General features: G+C 40.1%; 6 protein-coding genes across 9 annotated transcripts; 3 read left to right on the top strand and 3 right to left on the bottom strand.

Moving 5' to 3' along the window:
• Positions 1-280: 280 nt before the first annotated feature.
• On the top strand, positions 281-6,848 carry LOC127249898 (sodium/hydrogen exchanger 6-like). Its single transcript, XM_051272960.1, has 22 exons — positions 281-570; positions 699-750; positions 857-916; positions 1,032-1,056; positions 1,598-1,683; positions 1,784-1,895; positions 2,381-2,443; positions 2,584-2,603; positions 2,678-2,775; positions 3,554-3,582; positions 3,676-3,707; positions 3,798-3,845; positions 3,948-4,008; positions 4,096-4,193; positions 4,278-4,353; positions 4,457-4,476; positions 4,685-4,782; positions 4,922-5,031; positions 5,441-5,524; positions 5,990-6,087; positions 6,165-6,247; positions 6,381-6,848. Exons 1-22 carry the CDS (start codon positions 291-293, stop codon positions 6,416-6,418), a joined length of 1,671 nt encoding a protein of 556 aa, XP_051128917.1. The 5' UTR covers positions 281-290; the 3' UTR covers positions 6,419-6,848.
• Positions 6,849-7,177: 329 nt separating this feature from the next.
• LOC127250036 (aspartyl protease family protein At5g10770-like) lies at positions 7,178-9,381 on the top strand. 2 transcript variants are annotated; one of them, XM_051273187.1, is made up of 3 exons: positions 7,520-7,536; positions 7,691-7,810; positions 7,892-9,381. In XM_051273187.1, exons 2-3 carry the CDS (start codon positions 7,741-7,743, stop codon positions 9,175-9,177), a joined length of 1,356 nt encoding a protein of 451 aa, XP_051129144.1. In that variant the 5' UTR covers positions 7,520-7,536; positions 7,691-7,740; the 3' UTR covers positions 9,178-9,381. The 2 variants fall into 2 exon arrangements, with proteins under 2 accessions (XP_051129145.1, XP_051129144.1); XM_051273188.1 differs by having other exon boundaries at positions 7,178-7,814.
• Positions 9,382-11,437: 2,056 nt separating this feature from the next.
• Positions 11,438-12,391, top strand: LOC127249699 (uncharacterized). The gene has a single exon (XM_051272631.1). It carries the CDS (start codon positions 11,438-11,440, stop codon positions 12,389-12,391), a length of 954 nt encoding a protein of 317 aa, XP_051128588.1.
• Positions 12,392-12,532: 141 nt separating this feature from the next.
• LOC127249749 (myb family transcription factor PHL7-like) lies at positions 12,533-15,810 on the bottom strand. Of its 3 annotated transcripts, none has more exons than XM_051272703.1 (7): positions 15,564-15,810; positions 14,100-14,319; positions 13,925-14,001; positions 13,790-13,832; positions 13,608-13,656; positions 13,366-13,435; positions 12,533-13,201 (listed from the first exon to the last, which is right to left on the bottom strand). In XM_051272703.1, the coding sequence occupies exons 2-7, from the start codon at positions 14,224-14,226 to the stop codon at positions 12,680-12,682; spliced, it is 888 nt and encodes a 295-aa protein (XP_051128660.1). In that variant the 5' UTR covers positions 14,227-14,319; positions 15,564-15,810; the 3' UTR covers positions 12,533-12,679. The 3 variants fall into 3 exon arrangements, with proteins under 3 accessions (XP_051128660.1, XP_051128661.1, XP_051128662.1); XM_051272704.1 differs by having other exon boundaries at positions 14,100-14,315; XM_051272705.1 differs by having other exon boundaries at positions 14,100-14,169; positions 15,564-15,809.
• A 594-nt stretch (positions 15,811-16,404) lies between these two features.
• LOC127250014 (protein PHR1-LIKE 3-like) lies at positions 16,405-19,258 on the bottom strand. Its single transcript, XM_051273155.1, has 6 exons — positions 18,628-19,258; positions 17,625-17,701; positions 17,455-17,509; positions 17,280-17,349; positions 17,133-17,202; positions 16,405-17,059 (listed from the first exon to the last, which is right to left on the bottom strand). The coding sequence occupies exons 1-6, from the start codon at positions 18,827-18,829 to the stop codon at positions 16,586-16,588; spliced, it is 948 nt and encodes a 315-aa protein (XP_051129112.1). The 5' UTR covers positions 18,830-19,258; the 3' UTR covers positions 16,405-16,585.
• Positions 19,259-19,782: 524 nt separating this feature from the next.
• On the bottom strand, positions 19,783-22,396 carry LOC127249613 (probable E3 ubiquitin-protein ligase WAVH2). Its single transcript, XM_051272515.1, has 3 exons — positions 21,671-22,396; positions 21,405-21,518; positions 19,783-21,260 (listed from the first exon to the last, which is right to left on the bottom strand). The coding sequence occupies exons 1-3, from the start codon at positions 21,794-21,796 to the stop codon at positions 19,980-19,982; spliced, it is 1,521 nt and encodes a 506-aa protein (XP_051128472.1). The 5' UTR covers positions 21,797-22,396; the 3' UTR covers positions 19,783-19,979.
• Positions 22,397-22,675: the final 279 nt, after the last annotated feature.

Genomic DNA, 22,675 nt, shown 5'->3' with positions numbered 1-22,675 from the left:
ATCAAACTAATTTTATAACTTGTATATTTTATATTATATTAATTATTTATTTAAAATATAATACTATAATTGATATAATTAAATATTTATTTTTAATTAAGTTTTTGTTATTTCGAAAATGATTCAAAGCATTATTTTATCATTATTATTATTATTATTATTCAAAGTATAACTAAACAAAAATTAAGTGCAGTACAAGGACTAGACTGATAATTAAAAAAATCGGTTAGAAAGCAAGGGAGGGGTAAATTGCAAAATAGTGCAAAGCAGGCAAAACATGGGCACCTGCCATGATCGTCACTCAACATCCGTACAAGTTACATGTCGTCGTCGATTCCATTGACGTTGGCATAAATCGGTTCGGCGAGTCGGAAATTGAGAAAATGGGCACGGACGACATGCGGATATCTCCGGCTGTTCCTAGGGGAAGTCCCGCGAAGGAGCAGCAGGCAGCCGGCGTCGGCATTCTTCTTCAGATTATGATGCTCGTTTTGTCCTTTGTTCTTGGCCACGTTCTTCGCCGCCATCGCTTTTATTACCTTCCTGAAGCCAGTGCTTCGCTCTTGATCGGTAATTAAGCTGTCATTTGGTTTTTAACCTGCACTTGCCCTAAATTCTACCCGCTACGGATCACTAGAGGTGATCTGATTGAGCTTTACAAGCATCTTTTACCTAATGGAGCTGAATGTGCGACTCAGGTTTGATTGTGGGTGCGCTAGCAAACATTTCCAACACGGAGACTAGCATCAGGTTACTGCAGTTGCTATTTGCTTTCTGTTCTTTTGAGTCTTTTTTTTGGACATAAATCATATCTTTGTTTGCACTTTTGTTTTGAGTTATTATCTTGATTCTGCAGGGCATGGTTCAACTTCCACGAGGAGTTCTTCTTCTTATTTCTCCTGCCTCCAATTATATTATATCCTTGCACGAGTACTTTCTTTTAAAGTCTTTGTTGGACGATCGTTACCTTTTTATCTTCATTGTGTTAATTGTAAGAAGGAAGTAAACCTTAACTACGTTTTTGTGTTTACTCAATCGGGCTTCAGTCTGCAACCTGTAAGCTATCTTTACATGTTCGTTAATTTGGGTCTGAGTAATATATTTCCATTGCGGGAAGGTTTAGTTTGTTATTTTATTTGATGAAAATTTCAGCGTTGGAATAGAAAATTTTAGTGGCTTGATGAACTTCACTAGATAGCTGCTATTGGAGTGATCCACAAAAGGGGGTGGCTTGCAATATTAAGTAGATGATGATTAGCCATTATCTTGTAATATTGTTGTTAGATATCTTTCTAAATTAATCTTTTTAACCCTAGACTGCAATTATTGTTTGACCTGAGCTGATGGATAAGCAATTATCTTATATGGAGTGGGTTGTGAAACAAGAAGGGGGTGGGACAGAACCAGGGGAAAAATCTTCACTAAATTCTTCTGCTTGAGAGAGTAAAATGTCAGATAATTATTTGAAGATCCTGTGGGTTTATATTCAAAGTTAGTGAACTAAGAAATGAGATTTCTTTTAGGTGCTCTTTTTTTACATTATATTGCCCAAAATTCAAATACTTATATGATCTTTACTGTATATTTAATTTTGCAGAAACCATTTTTTTCGAACTTTGGAGCCATAGTGACATTTGCAATTTTTGGAACCTTTGTTGCATCTATTGTCACAGGAATTTTGGTGTGAGCATCAGTTCATAAATGACTTCAGGTTTTCTTGACCGTACAATACATGTGTTATCACTAGTGTGCTTCATTCATATTCTGGAAATTCTTGATGCAGTTACATTGGTGGAGTGATATATCTCATCTATAGACTTCCTTTTGTTGAATGTCTGATGTTTGGCGCACTCATTTCTGCTACCGATCCAGTCACCGTTCTATCTATATTTCAGGTGACCAGTGTTTTAACACATAATTCCCAACACTGTGCATAGCTAGTGTGACTTCTCAGACCACTCCTTTACAAGAACATGTTAAATAGAAGTACTTTTAAGGTGTACAATGGGAGCATGCAGATGTGCAGTTTTTGTAGCTTTATAGCATTTAATTTTTCTAATTGTAATTATGCATGGTGATGCAAAGTATATGGTCTTGTCATAATCCATGATGGAGAGAATCAATTAATTTCTATTTTTATGTTGCAAAGAGACCTAGATAAATGTTAGGTTCAAAAACTCAATGCCGAAGTTGGAGTGTGTGTAACACACTCTGTTATTGTGTTGATGAGGGCATATAATTTGTCTTGCTTGTCTTCTCTCTAAGATCAAATACTTACTATTCATGTTTGCTTGCTCCTATGTCCGGGAGAGTACTGAAGCAAGATTATATATCACTTAATAATAATTTAATTGACATTTTCATGACATGATATTTACAGGAGCTTGGTACTAATGTGAATCTCTATGCTCTGGTCTTTGGTGAATCTGTACTAAATGATGCTGTAAGTACTACTTTGTTATATATATTTGTTTCTTTTAAGATGGAGGATATCTTGTAAATATTTTATGTTATCTAACATCGATTGTGCTTTGGTCTTGGTTTGTAAAATTACTAATTGTTTTGTGTCTTGACGGTCTGAAGATGGCAATATCATTGTACAGGTCAGTGAAGTTATTATTATCCATCATAATGTGTTTGCAGTTTTAGTAACTAATGGATAGCTATGCTTCCTTAGGACAATGTCATTGGTGAGGAGCCATACGTCATCAACTCGAAGCTTTTTCATGATTGTGGTCAGATTTCTTGAGACTTTTTTTGGCTCAATGTCAGCAGGTTAGTTTCTAGCTCCCTAAGCTATAAATGTATTCATGCTCCCCACAGCTAGTTTAATGATGTTGTAAATTATTTCATTTTCTATGAAACCAAGTCATCTATTATGAGTTTCCAAATTTAGATTCCCCTTTTTATTTACTTCTATGATCACATATCTTCTATCTCGTGGAAATTGAGATTATGAAGTTTGGAGTGACTTGAGGTGTTATATTGTTGAGTTATTAAGAAATATTTTTTGTATTTGTTTTGATTCAACATGAGATATTCAACCCCATTCTTTCTTCCACTTGGTCATGTGACTTTGATTTTCTGGGGATTAAAATTGTGCCTTTGAAATGCATTACGAGAATATTAGATGAACTTTTTAATCAAAGTGAAAATATCAGTTTACAGGGAACATGTCTGTCCTAAGCCTTAGTTGGCACCAATCAAACAAAAATTTATGTACAAATAGCAATCAATAGTCATAAACATATTTGATTATATTATGTTTCTACTTTTAAATATGTACATAAATTATTTAAATGTACGTACATGTTTACATATATGTTTGTAGGTTTATATTTTATTTACTTTTTGATCAGTAATGCTGTGCCATATCTTAAATGCGTTGTGATGAATACTGTAAGTGAAATATTCTTTACTATTAGCTGTTGGTGAGTATTTTGTATTGCAGATGACTTATCTGTATCAAATGATTGAACTTTGTCACTCTTATATGCGATTGCAAGAGCATGCTTACCTAATCTAATAAGTAGAATTTGTTTAAAAATTTCAGGGGTTGGAGTTGGATTCATTTCTGCTTTAATATCCTTTTTTAGCTGTCACTTTAAATGCAAATGTTTCCTTTCCATGGTTCTACGTTTGCAACACACTCCATGATACCTTAACTTTGAGAACCTTTTCAAGTATGCTGGACTTGATATTGACAAGTAAGCATATATGTTTCAACATCTTAACATTTGTTGTTTATGATTAATTTATTAGTTTTACTAATGATAATTTCACAATGTTCCGTACAGCCTTCAAAACTTGGAGAGCTGTCTGTTTGTTCTTTTCCCATATTTCTCGTAAGCTGTTATTGAATTGTTCCTTTAGTTGTTGGTAGTGGTGGTTATTTTTGGCTTTTTATGGAACTTATCTTGTGTTTTATTATCATAAATTATATACAGATACATGCTAGCTGAAGGGCTTAGTCTATCGGGTATTGTATCAATATTGTTCACCGGAATAGTAAGTGTAATATTTGTAGTGTCTACCTCATAATTATCTTTCAGCTGATACCTTAATGCAGAAGACTGTTTCTATTAATGTCTTTAGGTCATGAAGCGATACACTTATTCAAACTTATCAGACAGTTCGCAGAAATTTGTATCTGCATTTTTCCATCTGTTATCATCGGTGGCAGAGACTTTTGTGTGAGTAATCATTCTATTATTAACTTATAAGATGTTCCTATCATACCATTGGTCTCATTTTCTAAGCCTTTGCTTATCTTGCAGATTTATTTACATGGGATTTGACATTGCCATGGAGCAGCATAGCTGGTCTCATATTGGATTTATATTTTTCTCAATAGTATCCTCTGGTTGTGCTGTGTGTTTATTTCGAAGAGTTTTTGTTGTGTAATTACCTGAGATTTAAATGAGTTTGATCCCTAACTTGGTCCAAATCAATCCAGATATTCATTGGAATTGCAAGGTATGCCCGGCTTTCCCTTGTACAAGTACAATGCGCTTTTGTTATTATTATTTTTTAAAAACAGAATTTCTTCGTTAGATCACAATACTTGTGTGCTTTTGTGAGGATTATGATGGACCCACTATATTATTTTAATAGTTTATGTTACTTGTTTGGGGGATGGAGTATTTAAATTTGAAACTCCAGCAACCATGTTAATTCTCTGTAGAGCTGCAAATGTGTTCTTGTGTGCATATTTGGTCAATCTGGTTAGACCTGCACATCGGAAAATACCAATGAAGCATCAGAAAGCACTCTGGTATAGTGGTAAGGGATATTCTTTTAGTTCTTTAAACAACCCTCTTTGATGTTCTTCGTTTGTTTTCTACTGTCCAGCATTTTCTTGCTTAGCAATTTGAACACAGAGACACTGACTGTATCGACTCATAGAATATATCCATGTCAGGGCTTCGAGGTGCCATGGCTTTTGCATTAGCCCTTCAGTCAATTCATGATCTTCCCGAAGGGCATGGCCAGACAATATTCACTGCCACAACTGCAATAGTTGTTTTGACGGTAAGCAACCAATTTGTGTGTAAAGCTTCATGAATTTGATATTGGGCCGCGGCCGATAGACAAAATACATTTTTTAATGAATTAGATTGACATGTCATTTCATTAGATTTGTTCCCAAACTACTCAGATGCCCCCCAACCCCCTCCCTACCACCCTCACCCAACTATACAGAAGGCCAAGTGAGCTACAATTATTGGTGACAGTCATTACTGTGCAATATGTTGTGCATGTTGTGACCATTATTCTGTCATATTTTCTGGACATAAGTTTATAGCTTACATATATATTATAGAAATATAGTGTTCATATTCACGTAGTCTAGAATAGTATGGTATTGGTTCTTTTCTTGGTAACCTAATTGAGAAGAAATTTGGTTGACATGCCATACTATGGTTATATGGATTTTCAGGTCTTACTGATAGGCGGATCAACGGGGACCATGCTGGAAAGCTTACAAGTCATTGGTGATTGTCATGATAGTTCCTTGGGCGAAGTAAGTCAGCATTATGATCACAGTAATTTAAAGCAAATGAAATAGACTGGAATCTTTAGGACTCATATGTGTTGATGCACTTGTGTTTGATCTGTGGATATGGATGAATATGCAACCTGACTGCTGACATCAATTCTATACTTTTGGGAATTCAAGTGTAGTTTATTGTCTGCTTGCTCTGTTCTCTTCCACTTATGTCCATTAAGGAGAGGCTGCCAGATCAGTATATGAAGCATAACCATATGGCATACATATGCTTTAAGCTATATATGTTTACAGGCTACTTCAGTGCCAGTTTGAATGGCTTCGTGTGCTGGAAGATGTAACTAATCGGATCCTCAAACTTATCTTTTCTGTTTTCTGATCTTTTTGCATTGGCTTATGGTTCTGGGATGGACAAGGCTTATAAAGTATACACAGCATTTGAGGAATTACTGCTGATAATATATGTCTTCCCAATTTCAGAGCTTGGAGACAGACATTCGCTACAGATCTGGAGGATATGAAGGACAATCATCATCTGGAAATCGGTTTAAGATGAAACTAAGAGAGTTTCGTGACAGGTAAAGAAAACTGATTCTTCTATCTCAATTGTCCATTTGTGCCTTTACTTATTTCTCGGTTGGTGAAATTTTTCCAGCGCTGCTTCGTTTACTGAATTCGATAAGAACTACCTGACCCCAATTTTTACGACTCACGGTGGTGGTGATGAAGAAGAGCGTGGTAAGTCCAATGTCTTATCTCTCTTTGTCGACATTGTTGTAGATTCTCTATGATTTGTGTAAAGATGTTCTCTGATCATTTCAAGGTATTGGCTACTATTTATTTACCATGAGCTTCTTCAAATCCTCTGCAGATGAGCTTTTGGGGGATTCGAGGAGAAGCTATCATTGACACTATGAAATAAATCACTTTTCCTTGTTTTACTCTCAACAGCAAGATGGAATCCACTTCCTATGGTATATGATTGTGTTTCCCACATCTGGGCAACTAAATCAATGTCAAGTTGGATGCCATTGAATTGTAGATTAGAGTGCAATGGTGTGGAAATTAGTTACAGCCAGGCATTCTCAGAAGTCTTGGTTTCTTCCTGTACATGATGAAGTATGAGGCCACAAATAAATGGCGTTTACATGTCCAATCTAATATATTTTTTCATTAAATTACTGAGATGTTACACCTGACTTCTCAATGCCCTTTTTGTGCTAGAGAGTTTGATTAGATTTAACTTTACAATCCATCGGTTACTGAGACAGCAACATTTTCCTTCCGGTGTTTGTAATGTAACATTAGTATCCAGGAATTTAATCTGTCTATCCGAAATTCCCAGTTAGTGGTGCCTTCGATATACCTTTATTCTGTTCAGTTTTTATTGGGAGATAGCAAAGAACTTTGCTAGTGAATGCTCCTAGAAAATACAGTGGTGCGACATTTTACCTAAAATGCTGGACCAATGGAAAGGTGCTAATCCTTGGAGCAACTGTGTGGTGACCGGTGAGAGGTAATAGGATATGATAATGTTGGCCTTTTCTGCATCACAGGTCAGGAAAGCTCATGTCAAGGCTCCCACCCTACAGTGAAGAGCCATTATTACAAGGCCACATCAGTGTTGCATGTGCTGGATCGATCCACTTGCTGGCTCTCCGTCACCACAACTATGCGAATGGCACACCATGATCTGTGAGTTTTCTCCTTTTATTTCCTTCATTTTTCGGAGGGTGTTACATATACTACATGTTAATTGCCCTGGTGATTTTTCCTGCTGATTCTTCCGGGTACAATCCAGATTGAGCATATGGATGTCATTTTGATTCTTGATGTTTCATTCAATCAATCATGAAGAAAAAAGCCATGATGCAATTAGTCCTAACCTTGAGTTTTCTTGCAAAGTAAAGTCATGAATTTATGAGTCAGGAAATCAAGAAGCGGCGTCGAAGAAAAAGCTGGGGTTTCATTGAACACTGCTGCTGACGATGATTGATTGATCAATCATTTAGGGTCACCTTCAGAAGGTTAGAAAATGGGTCCCTGAAAAGGAATTTTTATTTGAGGATGTACTGGAAAACTCATGGGTCAGTTTAAAAAGGTCCCCTCAGGCTTAATCCTAATCATCATTTAACAATCAGTTAGCCATATCCTGTTGCTTTATAACTACCAATTCTGCAGCCATACAATTGCTACTACTTGCATCAGATCATTGAAAAAATCTCTGGAAAATGGGGCTGCTCTTTTATCTACTGTTTCCTCTCTTGCTTGCAAGAACCTCTTCGGTTACGGTAAACGAAGGCATGTAAGATCTGCAAAACTTGGATATTTTAGCATCTTCAGTTCGTTCTATAATCTGGCTAACATCTTTGATTCTTCCAGAACTTGAACGGTTTCGGCATCAATCTTTGCGCCTGCCTCTTTACCATGTCCGGGGACAGGGACCCGACTTGCCTCAGACTCTGGATACTCCCTTGTCATTCTTGGATGCACTCGCCATGGACGATGCTCGGGTCAAGTTTCTGAGGTCTAGGCTTAACAAGACCATTCCCAGCTCGACAGCATCCGGCGATGGGAAGTCTGTCAGTATTCCCCTGAATCCTGGGCAATCAATTGGCATTGCGAATTACTACACGAGGATTGGTCTGGGAACTCCCCCGACTTACCATCTGGTGGTTGTGGACACCGGCAGCTCTTTCTCATGGATACAGTGCCAGCCGTGTGCGACGTACTGCCATCCACAAGCCGGCTCCCTGTTCGATCCGTCTGCTTCCGGAACATACGAAGAGCTATCCTGCAACACAAGCCAGTGCTCATCTCTGGAAGTTGCGACACTAAACAGTCCGACGTGTTCTTCTTCGAACATCTGTCAGTACACAGCGACTTACGGCGATCAATCTTTGTCCATGGGGTACTTGAGCAGAGACACTCTGAGCTTCTCCATGGAGTCGCTACCTGGTTTCGTGTTCGGATGTGGACAGGAGAACTACGGCCTATTCGGGAGATCTTCCGGCTTGATCGGGCTGGCGAGGAACGAGCTCTCGATGCTATCGCAGCTGTCTTTTAAATATGAGAATTCGTTCTCTTACTGTCTCCCGACATCCACTGTAATAGGTAAGACCGGCACCGGAGGTTTTCTATCCATTGGAAGCAGTTCGGATTCTCCCTCTAAGTTCACGCCGATGTTGTCTGATTCCAGGGATCCGGGATTATACTTTCTGAAGCTTTCGGCCATATCCGTATCCGGAAAACCGTTGCCCCTCGATGCATCTGCTTACGGCGTCTCCACCATCATCGACTCCGGCACAGCCATAACTCGCCTGGCGACGCCGGTGTATTCAGCTCTCCGGGAAGAGCTCGTCAAGATCATCTCCACCAAGTTCTCGACTGTGGAAGCGGTCTCCCTCCTCGACGCCTGTTTCAATGGGACGTCGGATGAGATATCGCACATTGTGCCGCCGGTTCAGATGATCTTCGAGGGAGGGGCCGAGCTCGGCCTGGAACCTCGGAATGTGATCATCGAAGTCATGGAGGGGACGACATGTCTGTCATTTTCCGGGAGCTCGAACGATATGGCCATCATCGGGAACCAGCAGCAGCAGACGTTCGAGGTGGTCTACGACGTTGCGAACTCGAGAATCGGGTTTTCCGCCGGCGGCTGCTGGTAGCCGGAGACTGTGGCCGGCCGGCGTTTGGATGCTTAGCTGTGATTGATGTGTAAAAGGTGGATTTATGTCGACGACAGCCACTGGCCACAACTTGAAAATGTTTATATTATATGTTCAGGGACAGATTCTACTTGAATTATAAATGTAAATGATTGAGATGTGAAATTTGTACATATGTTTTTATGCTATATTATTTTTGGTGTATATTGTATGTTTAGATTTTGTTTATTGTAATTAGTTAAAAATATAGTGGTGTGTGTTCTATTATTGAATGTTGAAATTCACCGCTGGTGATTTTTTTTTTTTTTTTTAATTTCTACTGTTATATTTTCATAAATTTATATAAAAATATATTATTATTAAACGTTAAAAAAAATGTATAAATTTTAATTTCTCAAAGGTTATAATGCTATATGCCAAACTGTAATTATAAAGATAGGCAGTAGATGGGTCATGTAGGCCCACAATGTATATGGGGCGAGTTAAAATGTGATTTCAGGCCCAATTCCATATGCAGGCCAGTGAAAATAATTCAGGCCAAAATGTATATGGGGCTGGCTAATAATAATCGATGAGGCCTAATAATAAATGCCTACCTGTAAAAATAATGAAAGGCCCAAAATGTATACGGGCCATGCTAACTAATGATCAATGAGGCCCAATTATTTATTCTGGCCAGTAAAAATAATAGCCCAAAATGTTTGTGGGCTAAAAGCTTAGAAAGACTGAAGAGGCCCAATAACTTTACTTGGCCAGTAAAAAATAGCCAGGCCCAAAATTTATGTGGGCCAAGCTAAAATTGATTCGATATGGTCCAAATCTTATTTGGGCTGAGCTACATAATGATTCCATAGGCCCAAAATGGGATAATATAACATTGGTTACGACCCCAATTTGGTTATGGGCGAAGGTCAAAATTCATATTAGGCTGAAGTACATAGACCATGCTGAAATATGAATACAAGGCCTAAAATGTATATGGGCCAACTCAGAATTGCTGAAATTCTAAAAAGTATATGGCCTAAGATCAAGAAAAGCCCAATGTCCATGGGCCACTTAAATTTAAATTTGGCCCATATTTACAAAAATAACTACGGGCTCAAGTGATTGCGTAGCGCAAAAGGTGTCAGAGCCAATTTCAAAATTGAACTTGTCAATGCAAAATTAATGTCGGACATTGAATATAAAAACGAAGAAGGATAAAACATCAAACAACAATAAATATTGTCTGAACAAGCAACAAATTTTATTGACTTCAAAGACACCCAATTTTTAAAAATAATCCCATGCTACGACTTTCTGCTCACACGTCCAAATCACTGATCCAAAAAATGAATTTGATTTTTTTTTCGTCGCAGTTCAGCATTTTTGGTGTAATATCTTTGTCTACACAAAGCTTCTGGGAACTTTTGAAATTTTAGATTACAACAATTTTTCAGAAACACCAGATCAAATATATATATATATATATATATAATTTAAAAAAAAATAAAATTCTAAAATTTCAAAACACTATCTGAACGCAACCCTTAATTTATGCCACTGATATGCCAATTTAACGACACCCTTTTTTCTCCTAACCTTGACATCAGAAAACAAGAAAAAGTTGAGGATCTCTTCCTGGTTTTGGGGCTGAAAGACACTGTCATTTTCAGACAACATAAATTATAGGAACTGGAATTCACAAACATAAAAAAAAAATATAAAAAAGTGGGATTTCAAGACTGCAGACAAAAACAAATAAAATAAATGCAAATGAAGAAGTGGATTCAGAAGAGATAAGAGTTAATAAATAAACAAGAATTAAAGTGGTGCTGTTGTCTAAACTGACTCTACACTTACGTCCAATAATTGTGTTGAATTTCGAGGTCTGAAAGAAAGAAAAGTCCAAAAACATTGCGGGGTCAGTTCACCAAACCCCAAATTTCCATTTCTCACACATCATCCTTCTCATATCACATTCCTACAAAGTTTTCAGACCTTGCAGGAGAACATAACAGATTCAAACTGGTAAGTTTATTTCAGACAGACAATCACAGGCTTCAGTACCTATATACCTTTTCGACACTTTCATCACATCCCTTTTCAGAATATCTTTTAGTTTAGCAATGGTTTATAGGACAGCATATTCTTGCCAAAACTATTAACTACCCCAGGTCCAAAAATCATGTCCCAATATCCAAAAACTTCACACAAAAATTGATCTAATCTATCTGAGACTGAGCATAGTATATATAATACAGTGAAAAGGATCGTCGAGATGGGGTGCATACCTTCCAAGAAATCGTTGGTTGTCCGATCAAGATCATCAAGCCTAAGAGAAAACTCAAATCCCGGCATCGACGGCGTGCCCTGGGAAGAATTGTTGGCTTCCCACAGTGGCAGTGGCAAGCTGTTTTCCTTAGTAGCTGCTAAGCTCAGAAGCAGTAGCTTCAGCATGGTGTCGAGGGATCCCGAAACTCCTCAGGACGCCGACAAGTTTCTCTCCCTGATCCCGGAAATCCCGAAAAATCCAGGGGCTGAAACAGGGTCTGATGAAGCTATAGAGCCTGGTTTTGGGAGATTTACCAGATCCAGAAGCTGTCAGGTGGTGAGGGATAAAGATGAGCAGGAGATGATCGCCCCTGGAACTGATAACAAGATAAACTGGAGAGACAAGAACCTGGTAGGCTCCAGAAGCTTCCATACTGTCGAGGAATACGACGCCCTGGTCGAGAGAATTCGGAGGAGCAGCAGCACAGGCATGGAACAATTCAGACATTATGAATCATGGGATAATGTGGAAGATCCAGGATTGAATTCTTTACCAGAAAATAAGAACAAGTCCATGGAAAACGAACCTGGCGCAGACCTGGATTGTCGGGAGGGCTCCAATTCGCCAAAAAGTTACACCACCGGAGAAGATGGCCCTGGAGAAACAGGTTGGAGAAGGAAATCCATAGCCAAGGGACTGAAATCACTCGACATAGAATTCCCGGTTGCAGCGAGGTTCCGGCAGCGGCAGCATTTTGCGGAGGGGCATATCTACTCTCCGGGGACTTACGTCACTCCAAAATTCGGCAGCTACAATGCGAAGGTCGCCAACGAAGAGACTGGCCGGCAGGCTGAAGATTGTGTGTTCAGTCCGGAGCTGGTGGCCGTGTTCGAAGACTGTATGCAGCAGCTGCAAGAAGACGAAGACGCCATTCTTAACCACATTGATACTTCCCTCTAGCAAAAGTCGAGCTTCCGAGCTCTGCCTGGGACAAGTTCTTGAACTCGGTGAATACCAGTTTTTGGGTGCAGAATCCTGTTTAATGACTATCTCACCTAAAAAGCTTAAGCACTACAATGTATGAATGCCAACATTCACCCATTTGTAATGAAAACTCCCTCTAAAAGGCTGCCTAAATTATATCTCAAATCAAAGTCATAGTAACCAAGTGCAGGAGAGTGTTTCTACAGACCACGCGTACACGACGACGAATGAGTAGCAGCAATCGACATGTAGGAACCACTAGAATTACATGTTGCTACCCGAGATCTTTTCCAACTGATCTCGGCTGCAGACAGGTACTCGCGACGACGTATGTTCGAACTGATCTCTTGTTAGGAAGAGCGAGTGTGGCTGCTGATAAGGAGGGCTCAGGTTCGACTCCAGCATTGAACTGGTCCGCACCATCTCCGACTTGTCGAACGCTAAATCGGTGCTCCCACGCTGTTTTTTCTGTGGTCTATCGACGGGTGAACGGGATGAATCTGGGGTTAGTGGTTCTTGGTGAGAGGAGGATTCATCCACAGAAAGACTCTTGGCAGGAGTTTGATCTTTCGCCAATTTGTCTTGGAAAGGCAACTCAGACGTTGGAGCTGGGGTTGCCGGGTCAGTTTTACTACCACATTCAGGAGAAATGCCGTCTGCCCGAGGAACAGATCCCCCTGGCCCCGGTGCTTCAGAGAGAACCCCGCTGAGACGCTGTTGTTCTTCAATAATCTTCGTCAAATATTTCCCTTGGGCTTCTATTCTCAGCTGGAGTTGTCTTTGCACCTGTAAGAGGTCTTATCAACAAACATACTTGAACAAGAAAGAAACAATTACCTAAATCGAATACTCCTAATAACCAATGGAAGCCGGCAAAAATATCCTCCCAAAGTTCAATCAGTTTAGCCAGTTGAAAAAATAGCTCGAAAAGTAAAAGATTTGAAACATACTTCCAATTGCTCGTGCAGCCGCTTTTGAACTTCCATTTGCAGCTTAAGGGCTTCAGTTATTTGCATCCCACTTCAAGCAAAGAATAAAGTTTCTTGCATAAAATGAGTTGCTTTATGATCTTAATTATATAATGACAATGAAATGTTGTGACTGAGAAGGGAGATTTTTGAATTATGTATTTTTATGATGGTTTGGAGGAAAGAACCACACAATCACATGCAGGCGGAAACATTTCACTTACGGTGAACCATCCAAGTTGGAGGGAGATTCCTTCTTTTCAGCAATTTTTCCTTACACATTAAACAAAGCCAAAATTAAGGATGCCAGTCCACAGTGCTGATAAAATAATAGAATATTAAGGACAAACATATAAATGATCAATCTTGGTGCAATAATAAAGGAAATGTTAACAAAACAACCAACCATCCGAAGAAGAATCTGGTAGATACTTTGCGAGCCGGTACTTCTGTCCATGGTAGCAAAAGTTAATGTAAGCTATGATGTAGGAAACCAGATATCAACATCAGAAAAGCAATGTAAAATTCCTGGTGTGCATACCTGTAGGTGGCTTTTTACGTGATAAATAGTTAGCCCTTGAACCCCCATAACTCGAAGAACACCTTTAGGAGTAGCCCCTAGAAGACAGATAAATGATAAGAATCCATCCTATTTTAGCTAGTGCTGGTGGAGTGAAAAGAGGTGGGCAGCCAAAGGAATGTTCTTTGAATCTTACGATCTGGGCCACCCAGTTGTGCTACAGCATCAACAAATCGTTCATGGAGCTCATGCGTCCATCGAAGTCGCTGTTTGGAAGCCAAATTAGGATTGTTAGCATTGCTACTTCCACTGACTGGATCCATAGTGCTGTCAGCACAATCTAATGGCTGACTTCGAACAACTGGATTGCTGTGGATCAAGTTTGAACTATAGGAACTTTCGAATCTTTCATCTATCTATGGAAGAAAACAAAAATGATTGTGGTGAAATACTGAAATATACAATCCAATAAATGCACTAGTCAGGATGAACTTGTCCAATAAATAGTATAAAGAAGATAAAAAGAGAAGTATATAAGTACTTGTTTTAGACATTGTGCATAAACACTCACTAGCACTCAAGATTTCTTCAAGAATTCATCCACTGAATACAAATTTATTCTTCATAATCAACTATGGTAAGACATTTATATATATCACTAATGTGGTTTCAAAGACTTTCGAAACTTGTGCCACCGAAAAGGGCTAAAAGAACCTAGAATGAGTTCACACGTTTAAGGAAATAGATACAAAGGCCATGATAAAGGGAATCGATTCCAGTCACACATTTAAGGAAATGGATACAAAGGCCATAAACAAGGGAATCTGATTCCAAGTTGAACGATAACAAAGTGTTAATTCCAATAGGCTGACTTACTACATCAACTTAAAGTAGCATGTAAGGCATAAGTCCGATTAATCTAAATTGAGTTAAAAATAAGCCATTCAGAAAACATTGATGGCAAATATATTTATAAATCGAGCCAAATCAATTTATCCACTAAAGGAAGTAAATTTACATACAAATAAGCTATACATAAACCATAGATGGCATAAAAATAAAATAAAAGTAAAGAGATAAACCTTTTAATCAAGTAAAAATTACCACTTAACGATCATAGAAAGTTTTGAAAAGGAAAAAACACAGAGAAAAACACAAAGCAACATATAATCATCTAAAAGTGGAGTAAGCCATGACAAATAGAGCTACTTAATTTAGTTCCAGCACAAACAACCACCGAAAGTGCATGGAATACAGGAATAGGCAATAGGCAATATTAACCTCATTACTAAATGACCAATCTTGTGTTGCCCAAAGACCGTGTATATCGAGAACATTAAAACGGTTCAAAAATTTTGCAGATAACTGTAAACCACCAACGTCGATCATCCCCTATCTCAGCCTATGTTTGCAAAACTATAAAGCTAAATTTTTGAACTTACAGTTATAGAAACTAATCATCTACATGGTAGTAAATTCGCGAAAACTCAAACGAGTGAGAAACCGTATTTTTACTCTAGCCATGCCTTGCAGAAAGCAAGGAGAATTCTCACTTCTCAGAGCATTCATCATAATCAAATGTCGAGCAAAACCTAACCTAAGCATAGCAATAAACAATCAATATCTAAATTCAACAAAAAGAGGGAGAAGAATTCCTTACCCAGATCTACAGAAGCTCGTACAAATCCCCCTCAAACACCACCAATCGGCGGCGTAATCACGCGAATACTTCAAATTCCGCGGAACGAAAAACCCCCCGGATTAAAAATTATACGTATTCAATTTCAGGTAAACAAAAATTTGTTAGTTGATTACGCCAGCCGATTCCTTGAGTGGGCAATGAACGAAGTCCAGCGAAGAGAAGCAGTGAGTCGAGACAAAAACGCCTCTTATTTGTTCTTTATTAGTTTTCTGTTTACGCCTTTGCCCTTCTTTTTAATTTATTACCACAATTTTGCAGTAAATTACTTTGACTAGAATGCCCATCTCCATCCCATATATGACACTTATGTCCCAAAATAGCATTCCAACGATATTCAGCTTTTATTTACCAGCGTCAGAATATACAAGAAATTCGTGGTGAAATTACTCAGAAATAGGAAGCTACGCCTAACCCATTATAAATGTACTTTTGAAATTTTCTGACAATTATTTATTTGATATGTATTTGGTAGTAAAAACAAGAAACCACCTCAAAACACCATAGCAAAACAATAAACAATCTGAGCCATTCAATGCGTGTTTGTCAAGGGTAAGATTGTAAATTCACGTACACCAGCCCGTCTGCCCCGGTCAGCTTCATGGGTGCATACTGACAAGGATGAAGACGCTGACCGGCCGGAATCTTCTAGATTATAATTTTATATGGTTATTCATCCAATTGCAAAGAACTGTTTTTTTTTCTTTTTTTTTTCGACTCCCACTTGGAAAGAAAAATGAATTCAAGCTGAATTGAACGGGCAGATGCAGACACAGAGGTATTGCAAAGGAACAGAAGAAAATGGCAAAGGTAAAAGATGCGATGTAAGGAGGAAACAGTGTCGAGTCTTGACATGAAAACATCAGCATCTTTTCATTTACATCTTTCGATCACAAGTCAGACCTGTAATTAACCATCTGCTAGCTGCTGCCATTAACTACGAGCTGGGGAAGTCGAAAATGGCAGATGGTTTACGAGCCTCTTTACACACCACAGCCGGCGATGCGGTGGCCGCCGACAGCAACCTGATGCAGGTCGGGGGCATAGACGTCAGCCTCACCCCAGATAAGCGAGCCGTTGCTCGAATCGACTGTAAGAATGGCTCTCTTGCCTGCAGCCGAGGATCCTTCCGGGGGCAATCCGACGGGACTCTCGTGCGAAGTGAGGCAGCTGTCGGTCGAGCAGTCGGTGCGCTGTTGATGGATGTTGAGAGGCATTTCAACGGTAGCCGGGATGTTGCCGAGCTCGTTGGCTGATTGGGATTGGTATGAAACGATGATTCCGGGAGTTTGGGGCACGTTGAGAGGTGTTTTCGATTCTTTTTCTTGATAATCGTCGGCATTGTCGCCTGTGATCCCGGCGCCGAGGATCTGATCGGCTAGCATCTTGCAGGCGCGCTCTAGCATAGCCATGTATCGTCTCTCGGCATCTTGACGAATCTGCAGATGTTTTTCGGCCTGCGCATGTAAAATCGCGCAAAATTTAGTTAAATGCAGATTTCGAAAGTGGTAAGGGAAAGGAAAGACTTACTTCAACTTGTAAATGCAGTTTGCTTTGAACTTCCATTTGAGCTCTTAATGCCTCTTTAACTTCATAGCCCCTACCACACAAAGTTGGTTCAGTTTTGTAATCTTTCGAAATCGATGAATCTAATTGTGACGATGATCAAGATCTTACTCATTCAATTCAGATGCTTGTAAGTTTTGCGAAGAATTGCTCGCGCGAGGGCTATCCATAATATACGAACCTGCCAATTCGGCGCATAAACATGTTAGATATCAAACAAGAAATGAATCTTGCTTAGAATCTGTTAAAATCGAAGTATTTCAGCAATCGAATTGTGTGGACATACCATCTTTTGAAGCCTCGCCGAGTTCTTTACCAGATTGCTTGCCGAGTCTATATTTCTGGAGGCGCGAAAGTATGCAGTAAGACAACTTGCAGACTTACGACTAAAAGAAAATGCGTAGACAAAAAATTGACTTGATAGATAACACGATATAAAGGAGACAAAAGCGCAACCTGGAGATGACTCTTCAAATGAAATAGAGTCAATCCTTTGACGCCCATTGTGCGCATAATCGCCTTTGGGGTAGCTTCTGCAAACATGTCGAAAATGAGATTCAAAAACGTAAGTTTCAAATGCAAAGCTAAAATGGAACACCACAAAAGTACTTCTTTCAAGCAAATGCGGCGAAATGATCAGATCGAATTTTGCTATCCTTGTGGAATGCACAATGAAGTAAAACTTCAATTCCATAACTTGTTTGTTACTTACCTAGTAATTTTATTCTGTAAGAACCGCGCGACATATCTTGTTCGACTAGTTAAACATTCATTTATTACTGAGGATGATAATGGCTCCAACCATGGACGTTAAAGCATAAAGAGGTTAAGTAATGTAATGGAGAAAGCTGTTTGGTAAGAATCCTATATGGGATTGGACACTTTTTCGGAGAGCAAATGAAACTATAACACAATTAGAACATCTGATTTCAAGAACACCATCAACATGAACAACTGCAAAGAAATGATAAATGCAATCCCAAACTTTCAATGCAACAATGTTTAACTTAGACCCGACAGAGAACATAAATCTTTGCAGGCAAGAAAATGGAATCCCTACAAGAATATCCAAAGTTGACCTCAACTGCAACAGCAAACCTATTATAAACTACAAGTATCGAAAAGCAAACCTATTATAAACTACAAGTATCGAAAAGCAACAGATTTTGGCAATGCTTCTAGATAGAAACCCCTTTCAGCTACACAATGTTCGAAAAACAAAATCAAGAATCCAGAAAAATTTAAGCCCTCTTAATCAATGAAGAATCAAACAAGTTATGAGATCCAAACCATTCCAACAAGAAAGACATTCCCAAAAACCATTCCACCCAACAGCATTCAAACGTGTAATCAATCAAAAATTCTAAAAGGTCAGAACCAAACACCCAAGAAACAGAGAAAACGCTGACCACATTTCACAAAACAAGAACGAAGCATAAAAAGGGAGAAGGATGCTGACTGCTAGCGCCACCAAGCTGAGTCACAGCGTCGACAAAGCGTTCATGAAGGTCAGCAGTCCATCGGAGGCGTGGCTTCGGGTCGGATGTCAGGACCAAACACGGGTCCCCACCACTCCGTTGACCATACCCACCACCGCTCGACACCTGAACATTTTCCTGACTCAGAATAGCTTCACGAGGATGAATCAATCTCGGAAACATTAGGAGGAAAAATGGCAGCAGCTGCGAACACGATTGCAGAGGTGGGTCTCCTAAATCAAAGAAGAACAAGAAGAAGAAGAAGAGATCTCAGCTTCGTGCCCCAAAACTCTCTAGTTTTGTTTGTTTTCCTTTCCTTTTCGGCTGCCAATTAATCCAGGCAATGAGTAGACTCCCCTTTTAGCTCTCCGAATAGTTTATTCGCTGCCATTACTTTTTCCCCATCGCAAAAAGTACGGTAGAAAAACTCGATGAAAATGGAAAAGGATTTGACTCGCTCTGGCCTACCCGACGCCTAATGCGGCTACGGCTGCAATTTACAGTGGAATCAATTCCAAATTACCACAGCCAGCCCAGAGGATGAAAACTTGCACGGAATCGCAGCAGGGGTCACGGGCGGAGGTAAGGATGGGGGAGAAGGTGAAAAATGTCGAATCAAGGACGCTGTAAAAGAGGTCAGGGCAGGAATCTGGTGCGCCGGGTCTACTGCAGGTCCAGGTTGGACTTGGAGCTTTGCCCTTTTACTGCTGTGCTGTCCTTGGCATTACATTAAAGATGGAATTTTTGAGAAGATATTTGTCTGATCAAGAATTTTCTTGTAGTCGAAATGGAAGAAAGATCGTGGGATTAAGGGCAATAATTGGTTCGATTAGTTAAGTGATTAGAATGCATAATTTTGTGAGTTCTTTTCAGTGGTTTCAAGATTGAAACTACAGCTATCTATGTAAAGTGAATGTCATTTCCAACTAAGATTGCTTCCTAAATATAGTGTCTTACCTTGGCTGGATTCTTAGCTATATGGGCTCTCTTTATTGGTCGATAATTTATCCATTTTTGTTATCTTTGTGAAAAATGTCCCATCCTCGGGCCTCTTGTTTCTTGATCATGGTCTTTGCCCAGTGGACTATTTGGGCTTTGCTGGCCCATTAATGCTTGGAATTTCTTACAGCCATGGAGATTTTAAGGTTTTGAAGTGCAGAAAATATTTGGAAGAGCAAAGAGCTCAGGGATGAATTAACACTCAAATTATGACTAACCCTCGTGAAGAAGGTCGCCTGGAAACTCAAGGCTGCTAAGCACAATCAGTGTCTGAAAGTGTACACAAACAATTACAATGAATATATATATATATATATATATGTTACTAGACAATCTACAGCCTATAGCCATGTAAATGTTTTGCCCATCTTCTAGCCATGAAAGGATCATGATAATCCCAGGTTTCAGCACTGCTCATCCTCCCTCCAATGGTGCCGCCGGGATCCATCTCCTCCCTTCTATCCCCTTTATCCTCGACGTCGACGACGAGCTCGCCTTGTCGAATGGATTCGCCGTCTGCACCATCGACATAGCTATACTCGACGCACAGCGGTCCAAAATCATCCAAATATATCGGGACATTCCTCTCCTCGCCGCCTCTCAGTTCTCCAATCCGAACAACTCGGGTTCCATCCTCGATCCTCAGCTGGATATCCCTAATCGCTCCCCCGAGCGTTCTCGCTAGAAACTCTTCGAATTCGTGCATTATGAACCCGTTCGACGTGCTGAATCCGTAGCCCACATGGAATCGGTGGATCACGACGGGAACTTCCATGTCGAACTGATGATAGGATCTCGACGGATTGTCGGTCAAGTGAAGGATTCGGGATTCGGGATTCTTGTGCACGCGATCGTCGAGTATCTTCACGCCTTTCTTTAGCCCTTCCATCGGATCCGCCTGTCCCATGTAGAATAACCGATCGATGACTTGTAATGCCGCCCTTTTTCCGTAGGAAGTCATTCGCCGGAGAGGGAACACCCTCGCAGCTGCGGACGAGTACGTAACAATGGCTAATCGATCGATCGGCCGCAGCGAGAATACCACCAATGCCATCGCCTGTTTCATAAGCCTTAAGTGAGGACCATTCGGGCTTGCAACGAGGACCAAATCGGTTGCCGGCTGCGGCGCTAATTTCACACGGAGGTAAGCTAGGTTGCTCGGCGAGCATACGAATGGCGATTCTCCAGTCGACGGGAAGTGCGCAGCGATCGGAGACTCGGGTTTTGACGACAATGCGGACAAATGGCGATGGCAGAGATGAAGATGGAGACGTGGCTGATCGCTGGAGTGATCGGGCTCGATTGGATCGTCGTCGTCGTATCGAGCCGATCGGAGGAACGATCGCCGGTGAACCCTAGAATTGGCGATGGAATCGTCGAGGATCTGTAAAATGGGGTCAGCTTTGTTAGAGTGAATCGAGCATCGTAAATTGAGGTTGCGAGGCAGCTGCGTCCAGTGAGCTCTGCAAATAGGGCAAGTGACGCTGCCATGGCGGACATTCGAGGAAATGCAGGCGAAATGGAATGCGTGTGTGCACTGAGCTGTGAATATCGCCTGGCCGGGACTGCCGCCGGAGCTGTAATTCAATGGATCGAGACATATTGCGCACAAATTCTGTTCCAACGGTAAACGACAAAAAGCCCTAATTAATCGACGCCTAAATCGAAACAAATATGCATCTGAACCAAACCATTGATAGATATCAAGAATTGAAATTTTGAGGATGAGGAACTGTATGATCAGAGAAATTAAAGATACCTTGTTGGAACAAGGGCTGGTTCTTGAATTGCCTTGTCCAGAAATGTCCGACGAGTTCTTCCTGAAAGAAATGTTCCTCGGTCGGATCTCTGGGTTAGGTGAATTGGAAGATACCTGAGCAAGAAAATTTCACAAAACCAGTTAAAAAAAACATGATTGAGAAGAACATGGCACATTGTCTCCCAGAATGAACCCTACAGTTGATTTACAGAGATTCCATGGAAAGAGGGGGGGGGGGGGGGGGGGGGGGGGGGGGGGGAAGTTACAGTGGTGGCAGTGGAATTCCGGGGGGTTTGGTGGCGCTGGCAGAAGGAGCCACATGTCTGAACAAGTATTTTCCTGGCGGCTTTCTTGAATCCCCACGACGCGCCGCCACCGCCGCCGCGGCCCATTTTCTTGGCCACCTGTAGAACAAACTTACAGAAGCAGATGGTTCTTCCCTGTTTGGTGAAACCAATCAGACTTCACACACTAAGTGATCAAACCAAATGCCTCAAACAAACATATTTCATTTTTCCCCCTCTCTCACTCTCTCTCTCTCTCTCTCTCTCTCTCTACAATGCTGTTTCTATGATTGGTGTTGCTGGGGCTCTACTCCCATCTTTTATCTGTACATCTTTTCTGGACAAGAGCTGCACACTGCACTGAAGCCATGTATAAATACAAATCCCCACTGCCCCACTCAGATTTATATTTTTGCCTACACGAGGTGTAATAAAGTATTGGTTTTTACCATTTTAAGGAGAGTGGGGTTAATGGGGTGTGACTCTAACCAAATAAACTTTACTTTAATAATAGCATCCCATTATTAAAAATTTACAGAAAAAATGAAGAAGAAGAAGAAGAAGAGAGATGTTAAAGAGTATAATTTTGTTTGACAAGAACCCTCACTGCCTCAGTACAATTGTCATTCACTACTGCCACTGTCATTTATTTTTATTATTACAAGTAATAATGGCACATTGACACTCCACCCTCCTCTTCTGGGACTACAATCATCTCAACTTTCATGGAACTTGCAAGCAAGCTGGAGGTAAACACCCCTAATTTGACCTGTAAAAATCCTTTTTAAATGAAAATTATTGCAGAGGGGACAAGTAGGTTACCACCAGCCATGACTTGTCTTTCTTAACCAGTGATGATAACAATACTACCTAGCCTTTTTCTACCTTTTTTTTTTTTTTTTTGGGTTTCCCATTAAAATTTCAGAAGAAACCCTAACAAACAAATCTTTTTATTGAATCCCTAAATTATAATTTGTGTATCAATGC

The sequence above is a fragment of the Andrographis paniculata genome, unplaced genomic scaffold, assembly GCF_009805555.1.
Source record: "Andrographis paniculata isolate CXL003 unplaced genomic scaffold, ASM980555v1 Contig36END, whole genome shotgun sequence".
Taxonomy (NCBI): Eukaryota; Viridiplantae; Streptophyta; class Magnoliopsida; order Lamiales; family Acanthaceae; genus Andrographis; species Andrographis paniculata.
This window is presented reverse-complemented; position numbering and strand designations above follow the sequence as displayed.